The following is a 10,650-nucleotide window of genomic DNA, read 5'->3' as shown; positions in this document are numbered from 1 at the left end:
ATGACTAGGTACTTAAAATAATTTCTCTCAATTACTCTCTAAAACGACCATAACATTCCCACGGTGTTTTCTCATTAACATAATTTGATAAGACCCAAAATTCTTTCTGGATTCTCAACCATACGAAAAACTTTCCCCCCCAACCCCCTTTTCACACTGGCACCTCGTATGGACCCACAAGGAACGTGTATTAAACGACCCAACTCTTTAACGAAATGACGTCACAAACTGCCGGAGATCTTTAATTCTTATTCAGACTCATAAAAACAGTGCAAGGGAAAAAAAATGTGTTGTACAGCCTTTGACAGAAATCACACGTCTATGAACCCTTGTATGAGCCAAAGAGGAAAAAATTCTCATGTACTCTGATACTTTTCTCCCTCTCTCTCTCTCTCTCTCTCTCTCTCTCTCTCTCTCTCTCTCTCTCTCTCTCTCTCTCTCTCTCTCCCTAATATTGGAATCTTGGAAGACAGCCTCTGAAAAGGGTCAGTCTTGTGGAAAGGACGATGGCTGGTGATGTCTCCTCTTTCTTCCTCCACCCTGAGCCCCCCTCAACCCTACTCCCCTTATGCCTCCCTCCCACCCTTTCATTTTCCTCCTCCTCCTCCTCCTCCTCCTCCTCTTCTTCTTTCTCTGCGTCTCCAGGTAAAGTCATCGCAACCATCTGGTTGTTTTCAGTGCATTTTCATTTGCACCGTCGTCATACGCTCCTGGCGCTGATATACTTTCACTGGACTTTTCATTCCACCTTCGTATCTTCCTAATAGTCTGACCGGCCACCTTTATGAATAACGTGTCAGTTTCAACATCTTTCGTGTATCATTCACCTGCATGTTAATATTCGTCACTCTTGGTATTTTCTATCGCTCACCCTACACAAAAAGGATATATGGGTACTTGTTATATAGGCGGAAATAGGCATCTGGTTCGTTAGACAGAATTAGGCACCTGTCTTCCTAGACACATATAGGTACCATCTTCCTGGACAGCTTTAGGTACCATCTTCCTAGATAGATTTAGGTACCATCTTCCTAGTGAGAATTAGGTGCCATTTTCCTAGACAGATGTAGGTACCGTCTTTCTAGACAAATATAGGTACCATCTTCCTAGACAGAAATGGATACCATCTTCCTAGACAGAAATGGGTGCCATCTTCCTAGACAGATATAGGTTCCATCTTCCTATACGGAATTAGGTACCATCTTCCTAGACAGAATTAGGTGCCATCTTCATAGAAAGAATTAGGTACCATCGTCCTAGACAGATACAGGTACCATCTTCCTAGACAGATACAGGTACCATCTTCCTAAACAGAATTAGGTATAATCTCAACACAAAGAACTAGGTACCATTTCAACAGAAAGAATTAGGTACCATTTTCCTAGAAAGAAACCGGTACCTGTCCTCTTAGGTGTCTACTTCAAACGGAAATCCCTGTCTCATTTGCATGACAGAATCTGGAACCTGTAAATGTTTTCCCTGATCATTTCATTTGAACCTGTAAATGACAGAACCTGTAAATACGAACCTTCCTCTCTGTAGTAAGAAAAACATACCTGTCTCTAAATGGATTATGCCACTTTATGATTGATGAACTCGCCTAACGACCTGTCATTCATCCGTCATTTTTGTAGGTGTCTCCCCCCAAAATGATCGACTCTACAAATTTTTGGGGGGGTAACTTAGGAATAAACCAGCCATACGGAATGAAAGATATCTTTTAAATGTCCTCAGGTCCATTTTGTCTTTTTTTTTTTTTTTTTTTGTTATTCTCCACTCCAACATCAGCACGGTGTATAGCCTAGTGTGTTTCTGTACTACACCTGAGTGCCCTGACCCCCTACGTTATTTTACAAACTGCAAGAAATACCCATCTTGGTTACCTCAAAATCACAATTTCTTTTTGAGTGACTTTAGAACCAATACTGCCCTAAAATGGAAAACTGCAGTATCTGCAAAATTTTCGAAATTGAACTATTCCAACTATTGGGCTCATGAAACACAAAATACACAGGTTACTGCAGTTTCAGAATGATTCTTCAATGCTTTCACGATTATTTAGGGGGTCCCATTTGCAGTATCTGCAAAATCAGTAGTAAGGCCAGGGAAAAATGCAGCATCTACCATTTTTCTCAGTTTTGTATTTTTGCAGATACTGCAGTCTTCCATTTTACGGTGGCAGTATAAGCAAAGTGACCTCAAGTCATTTTACAAACTATTAAAAGCTCCTTCCTTGATACACAAACTACAAACAAAATTACATTCTAAATTACTAACTACAAACAAATCACTTACAGTAAACAAATGAACTTTCTATTTCTATCGTTAACCTTAACATTAATTACAGATGGCTCTGTGTATATACATAAAACTCTACATGAACAGTCTGTCACAAATACTTGGAATATGCTTAACCATTTTTATGGATAGATAAATATATATTTCAGCACTCATTTTAAAATCTTATGCATTCTTTGCCGAGAATGGAAAAGACTCCTTTAATTTATAACAAATGTAATTCTGATCAAACTTACAGATCTTGAAGAAAAACCGATATTCCAAAATTATGGCTGACCAATTCGCTTAGCTACATACTACTTCACTGCTAAATAAAATAAATCAAGCATAGATGACAGAATCATTATGAAATATAAATACTCCTATAAAATGCGTCTTTAAACATCATCTGTGTCCTCCATATACATAAAGTTCCCATTTTTTTAAACCGGGGGGCAGGGTCAACGTGGCCAAGACGCTAGCGGCTGACCTCCAACAAATGAGAGACCAAATTTGAGTCTTCTTCGGGTGAAGGCAATAATAATAATAATAATAATAATAATAATAATAATAATAATAATAATAATAATAATAATAATAATAATAATAATAATAATAATAATTACTGTCAATGCTTGGGTGGTACTTTCCCTGGTTGGGAGAAGGGAAGGGAAATGTTTGCAAACTCTCATGTCTTGTAAAGGACACACACACACACACACACACACACACACACACGCACACACACACGGACACACACGCACACACACGCAAGCAATCGTTACAGAGAGTATCAGCAGACCTCTTGGATCTGACCCGAGAGGCAATCGATCAAAACAAGGGCCAAATGCAACTAGAGTAATAATAATAATAATAATAATAATAATAATAATAATAATAATAATAGTACAAGCAGTATTTTCTATGGGGATACTAACACTTTCCTGATCCAAAACCAAGAGTGTAGTCAAGATCTGTCAGAATATAAAGTACCATGATGTTGCTTATCCGAAAGACACACAATAATACTTTTATCTTCGTTATTTTTTTAATCTTTGTTATATATTTCCTTACAAGGGAACACAGAGGAAAGCAAGACCAGTGGCTGGCACAGGAACACTCAAGTAAGGAGGAAGGAGGAATCCACTTACATCTAGGCTAGATAAAATTGCAGTTTATTAGATTGATAATATTAAAGGTACACCTACTGTACATCTACCACTTAAACATTAAGATGTCTGGCGCTGTAAGACACTGGTTGCAGGTTACGTTTTTATATTTGTGATCTTTGATCAAATAATATGTCAAACGAGCACAGAAGAAAACTGAAAATACTTTTGTCGATTCGTAAACAAAAACCGATTACATTTCTGGCAAACGGTTACCAAATTTTTAAAATATTGAGCAATGAAAGTCACTTGACAACTGCGCCGAAGCGCAACACAAAAACAGCATCTGATAAAAAAGTTAATTTTCCCTTAATTCGGAATCATCAAAATGCTGCTTTTCCACCATTTTACTCTTGACACAGGAACGGGAAATAACTGGATAGTTTCATTTAACGTGTCTTCCAACCCAGTGTCTTACAATAACAAATTCAAAATCCACACAAACGAACACGGGAAGGAAGGGATGAATCTTTCTTTTAACTCGGGAGATTGGAGTCACAGGTCGGGGAGGAGGAGGAGGAGGAGGAGGAGGAGGAGGAGGAGGAGGAACAGGAGTGAGGAGTGAGGAAGGGGTTTAAATCCCAGGGAGGCTTTCGTGGTAGGTGCAGGGAGAGGTCGAAGGGAGGGAAGGGGGAGGAGGGAGAAAAAGGTCGGCCTCCCTCCTTAAAACAAAAAGGAAAAGAGGAAACCCGGGAGGAGGAGGAAGAGGAGGAACACAGGGAAGAATTTAATGATTAAAAAATTGAAGAAATGAATAAACAAAAAAAGGAGAAAGAAAGGTGGATTCCGCTGTGTACTTACCGCTGAGATAAGCGTTACCGTCCTCACTCAAATAATCATCGTAGAAATCTGGTATGTCTTCTGGAATAGAGGGAAGAAAAGGGGGCAGATGTTAGTACACGACCTCACGAAGATGACGGAGAGAGAGACTACTTGATGATGATGATGATGATGATGACTAGGACGAGGTAAAAGGAGGGGGGGGGGCGAGTGATGGAGTTTAATGTTGGCTTCTGATGATAGTGGGGAAGGGTGGGGGAGATGGGATGTTTAAAAGGGTGGGGGAGGTGGGGGAGGCTAACGATGCCGTTTGTTACTGGGTTTTGATGATGGAGGAAATGAAGTAGATGGAATAACCACCAATGGAAGTAGACAGATAACAGCGAGGACGGAGAAGGGTACGTCAGATGAAGATGGCCTTCGTGTTGAAGATGACGGATATATAAGACTGAAGAAAATGACGTTGATTGTGGACCCTGAGGCTTTAAATACAATGATAAGGAAACCTGAAGGATGTTTTGATGGAGAAAATGGTAAAATAGAGATTTGGGACTGAAATCAATGAAGACAGTTTCCTTCGGGAGAGGGAAAGCTGGAAATATGGTTGCTAGGCATCGCAGTTTGCAAAGAAAGAAAAAACTTAAAAAAAAAACCGTCGATGAAAGCGAGATTTTCAAGGCACTTTTAGCAGGAAAAACTGACAACTGGTTTCAAAGATACATAATATTAAAAAACTAAGTTTGAGAAAAATGTAAAAAGTTGTAAATATGTAAGGTACTTAAGCTAGTTTTTGAAGAAAAACTAAAGCTAAAAAAAGTGACAGAGACTTCAATACTGTGACATTTTGGTACGGAAAATTGGAAAAAACAGATTTATAGGGATTCAAACAACCTAAGATTAACTAAAGCTAAAAAAAGTGACAGAAACTTCAATAGCTAAAAAAAGTGACAGAAACTTCAATACTGTGTGACAGTTTTGGTACGGAAAATTGGAAAAAACAGATTTGTATGGATTCAAACTACCAAAGATTACTTAGATGAAAAAACTGAAAACGATTTGTAAAAAATACATCTGATGAAAAATTAGATTAGAACAAAAATACTGAAGACAGAAAATTTGGACACAAAGCACTGAAGTGCATCTTTGCAAGAACTATGAAAGCACAACTAAGAATCGAAAAGCAATTATGACAGTTCCAACAGGAAACCTTGGGAGGAGAAGCAGAGATGAAAAGTACTGAATGTAGCTTCGAGTGGATATTTAAAAACGTGATGCGGGGATACAAAGTATTATAGACAATTTCTATGAGGAAGAAATGTGAACCTGATACGGAGACACAGTACATAAAGGATCTATGCCAAAGATTTTATAGCGTGTTGCAAGGCAGGTTTGTTGGAATAAATCATAAAAGAGGCTGGAATTGGGCGGAAAAATAAACTGGTCGAAGAAGCAACTAGAATAAAAACAATGTTCCCGACTATGTGAAGGTTACTTCAAACTCAGGACGGCAATAATGAACATGTAAAGAGAAAATGTAATTAGGAAAAGAGAAGACAGAAAAATTACGTAGAATTAATCTGGTTATATTAAGGAGTTAAGTACCTTAACAGAAAGATGAAAAATAATGATTAAGCTATAGGAGAGATGTTTGAAGTGGAGTGATGACTAAATGATTACTGGCGATGATGATGATGATGATGAGAAATGTATGAAAATGAAGTTAACAACATACAGATTAACGTCTAACTATTACACGAACACGGTAGTGGAAGAGAAAATATCACTACTTCAGTGTAAAGAAGAGAGAGAGAGAGAGAGAGAGAGAGAGAGAGAGAGAGAGAGAGAGAGAGAGAGAGAGAGAGAGAAAATACAGATGAAGGAACCATTTTGAGTTAAAACAGTAATTAGTACTGGGCACAGGAAAAACTGAAGGAAGGTGATAAATATGTCAAAAAAATGAAAAGCGAAACGAAAAGTGAAAGAAAATAAGAGACAACGCAGAATAAGAATAACAATAATGTGCATGATGACATGAAGAATGTAAGCCACCAAAACTAATCGTGAAGGGACCGAAAGATGATTAATGAGAGAAGAGGAATGGGAAGAACAACGAAGATGAAAAATAAAAACAAATATGCAGGTATTAAATGTCAGAAACGTGAAAAAAAGTCCACATTACTTTAAAAAATTCTCAGAAAAATCAAACAAATAGGAAGCTACTGAAGAAACAGGATACTCACGAAACGAGAGAGCTCTTCAAAGAAGAAAAAAATGACATAGGGATGAGAAGGATTAGAAAATGTAATACATGAATAAAATGTGATTAGAAAGATACAGAAAATGTAATACATAAAAAAAAAACGTGATTAGGTAATGTTGAACTAATGACAGCTACTGATGACAAAAATCACTTTATTTACCCTATGACAAAGAGAGTCAATTCTACGAATTTATCTCCTTTCATATCTACAACTAAACATCACAAAACAATAACAGTTTTTCTTACCTAAGGCCATAAGCAATAAAATTTTTTTAAAAAAGTCCCGTTTTGTCTCTTTATGATGACCGGTAGTTGAAAAAACACATCCACTGATCCACAAAAAAAAAACACACAAAAAAAAACAATGATCTCTCTCCACAGAGAAACACACACAAGAGTAATTCAGACTATAAAAACATTTGATGGTTAGGGAACAAAAAAAAAAAAAACTAGAAAAAATACCTGATGGTTAAATAAAAACTGACAAAAAAAAAGAAAAATAGACTCCTTGATTGTTATGGGGAAGAGAGATGGAAGATGAGAGAGACTGAATATCTTGTCAAGATAATAAACACTAATAAAACGAGAGAACAGAAGAAATCCTGAGTTGCGTCCGTCCTCTCAGGTTTGACCCGGAAGGTCATTTCAATCGCCTTGACCTTACCTCTGCGCCGCCTTCATCATCGGCGCCCACACACTCTCTCTCTCTCTCTACAGCCGTATGGTTTTGGTTTTCCACCCAGATATTGAAAGAGTTAAAAAAAAGAGCGAAGGGTACAATGAACGAGCAAGAGAAAAAGGAGGGGGCTTATCGAGAGGTGTTAAAAATGTTAAAAACATCTAGATGGGGAAATGTTGATTTATGTCAAATTTCTCTTTTTTGAGTTATCAGATTTTTTTTTTAATTTCTTAAAAGAGTGAATGGAATACACATGGGAGGGGACAGTTAATGCATTCACCATTCCACTGGGGATGTTAGTATACATTCATCTAACAAAAACAAATAATGTTATACCACTGCATTACAAGGAGAGGTGGGATCAATACCGTCTTGTTAGGGAAGTTAAACCTCAGAGTATTTAATCAAAACATCTACTTCGTACCAAGGGAAGAATGGTCTACTATAGTGTTAGGTCCACACTACAGTAAAACATGTCGGTAACTTATTGCAAACACATCATTGACAGGTTGACTACAGGTTAACGGCTTCTTGGCAGTCCTAACCAGTGCTTCAAATGACTATCCAGCATTGGCTAATGATTCAGTCTCCACTGTCTTCAACATGTTTGTGACATGTATGCAATAATTTGTCGACATGTTTGTGACATGTATGCAACAAGTTGCTGATATGTATTACTTTCGCTAACTTAGTGCTAACAAGCTGAATACAAGTTGACAACCTATTGGAAGTGCTTCATACGATTATCCAGTATTGGCCAATGATTCAGTCTCCACTTACAGTTGCTGACCTGTTCTCAACATTTTTGTGACATGTATGCAAGAAGTTGCCGACGTGTGTCTACATGTTTTACTGTCGCTAACTTATCACAAACACATCACAAGCAAACTGAATGCAAGTTAATGACATTATTTGTAGCCCTAACCAGTGTTTCATACGATTATAATATCCAGCATTGTCTCAAGATTCACTCTCCACTTATGGTCGTCGACATGTTCTCAACGTGTTTGTGACATGTATGCAATAAGTATAAAAACATGTTTTACTGTCGGTAACTTATTGCACACACATCACAAAGATGCTGAATATGACTTAACGACTTATTGGCAGTCCTAACCAGAGCTTCATATGATTATCCAGCATTGGCAAATGATTCAGTCTCCACTTACAGTTGTTGACATTATCTCAACATGTTTGTGACATGTATGCAATAAGTTTCTGACATGTTTACATGATTTACTGTCGCTAACTTATCGCACACGTCACAAACAGGCTGAATACAAGTTAACGACTTAGTTGTAGCCCTGACCAGTGCTCCATACGATTATCCAGCATTGGGTAAAGATTCAATCTCCAATTCGGGTCGTTGACATGTTCTCAACATGTTTGTGACATGTATGCAATAAGTTGCTGAGGTGTACATACATGTTTTAGCATCGGTAACTTACCACAAATACATCACAAACAGGTTCACCACAAGTTAACGACTTAGTTGTAGCCACTTATGGTCGCTGACATGTTCTCAACATGTTCGTGATATGTATACAATAAGTTGCTGACGTGTGTATACATGTTTTACTGTCGGTAACTTACCACAAATACATCACAAACAGGTTCAGCACAAGTTAACGACTTAGCTGTAGCCACTTATGGTCGCTGACATGTTCTTAACATGTTTGTGACATGTATGCAATAAGTTTCTGACATGTTTACATGATTTACTGTCGTTAACTTATCGCACACGTCACAAACTGGCTGAATATAAGTTAACGACTTACTTGTAGCCCTGACCAGTGCTTCATACGATTATCCAGCATTGGCTATAGATTCAATCTCCACTTAGGGTCGTCGACATGTTCTCAACATGTTTGTGAAATTTATGCAACAAGTTGCCAATATGTTACATGTTTTACCGTAGCGTGGACGCACCCCTATTAAGAGTAGTAGAAGGTAACAATAATTCAGAATTATTTCCCACTATTTTACTAAAGTCCAAGTGAATAATTAAGGCAGTTTCATTAAAAATAGCATATAGTAGCAGCAACAAGGAAAGGCGAGGAAGCACTCTCAAGCACTGCATCCTGCCTCACATTTCTGAGACGGGCAACGTGACACCCGAATCTTCCTTCATTTTATGACAAAGATGAATTATTATAAGATGCTTAGCTATTTGCTAAGAAAGCTCCAATATTTAAAGGTTGGTTAAAACAACAGGGACTTTTATTTGCTAAATTAGCCCATTTGATAAGCTGGAAAAGTTTCAATAAATGGACGGTATCCCAAACAAAGGAGGATATATACAAAAACCTGTATAGTATATGAGAGAGAGAGAGAGAGAGAGAGAGAGAGAGAGAGAGAGAGAGAGAGAGAGAGAGAGAAATACAATGCACCTGACAACTACATAATCTGCCACACAGATTATGATATAATTATGTAAAGTTAAACGGCCAAATATTTTTATTGCAATCCCAAACGCTCCGAAAACAAGCTATACTGATGAATGAATGACGCAGAGACATTATACATTCTGAAAACCTGCCTACAGAAATATATTACTTAACCACAAGACCGATAAAACTCTCGGCATTTTCTGACAATGCAAAATCAGTGGTTTAATCAAAACCCTAGTCAAATTATCCATTCTTATGGCAAATAATAAGTTCGAATACCTTTCATTTAATAAAAGACGAACGCCAAACGCCACGAGACCATCAAACCTAACCCCATCCAATCCCTCACCACCACAGAGAAAAAAAAAAGCCTTTCAAGTTGCGCAATTAAGACCGAGACGAAATAGTTCTCAACGTTGAATGGCCGCCCCATTCACTTGTTAAAAAGATCTCTTGGATTTTTGACCCAAGATTCCAGAGGAGACATCTCTAGGTATCAATTGCCTCTTGCGGTAAAACGCCTATACTATGGTTGGCCCCCAGCGGCTAAAGTCAACAAAATATGGCAGCGAGGCTCCTCCTGTAGGAAGGTCGGTACAGGGTGGTGTCCTTTTGGAGAGTAGGGAAGGGGTCTCCCCGCCCCCTCTCCTTTCTCTGGGGCGTCCTTTCAGGATACGACTACATGATGTCTTTCAGGATATGCCTACAGGGTGTCAGCTTCTGGAGTATGGCTACAGGGTGCTCTGTTGAAGCAAAGATACGATGTCTTCTAACACAAAGCGCACTTCATGGTATAACTAGACACTATCTTTCCCCCCCCTCCTCCCTCTCTCCCCACCCCTAAAATACGAGGTGTCTTAGAGCAGACTTACAGAAAATATTAAGACGGTGTTCATTTTAAAGCATGTCTACAGGGTGTCTCTTCACAACATAAATACAGGGTGTTCCTTTAGAATACAGTTACACAACGTGGTATAAAAGCTGCTACAAGGCTGTTTTTGTAAATGCAGCAACACTTTGACATTTAAAAGCATAGCTACAGGATTCCATTTAATAACGACTACAGGGTGGTTTTTCAGAGTATGATGACACCGT

The 10,650-nt window shown here is 38.2% G+C and overlaps 1 protein-coding gene across 28 annotated transcripts in view; it reads right to left on the bottom strand.

Moving 5' to 3' along the window:
* LOC136835601 (disintegrin and metalloproteinase domain-containing protein 23-like) overlaps positions 1-10,650 on the bottom strand; it is a 546,464-nt gene that overhangs the window by 241,896 nt on the left and 293,918 nt on the right. For all 28 annotated transcript variants that reach the window (XM_067099311.1, XM_067099327.1, XM_067099331.1 and 25 more), the window contains exon 3: positions 4,248-4,310. In XM_067099311.1, the coding sequence (XP_066955412.1) occupies positions 4,248-4,310 (63 nt within the window). The remainder of the gene's footprint in view (positions 1-4,247; positions 4,311-10,650) is intronic.

The sequence above is a fragment of the Macrobrachium rosenbergii genome, chromosome 55 (genome assembly GCF_040412425.1).
Source record: "Macrobrachium rosenbergii isolate ZJJX-2024 chromosome 55, ASM4041242v1, whole genome shotgun sequence".
NCBI classification, from domain to species: Eukaryota; Metazoa; Arthropoda; class Malacostraca; order Decapoda; family Palaemonidae; genus Macrobrachium; species Macrobrachium rosenbergii.
This window is presented reverse-complemented; position numbering and strand designations above follow the sequence as displayed.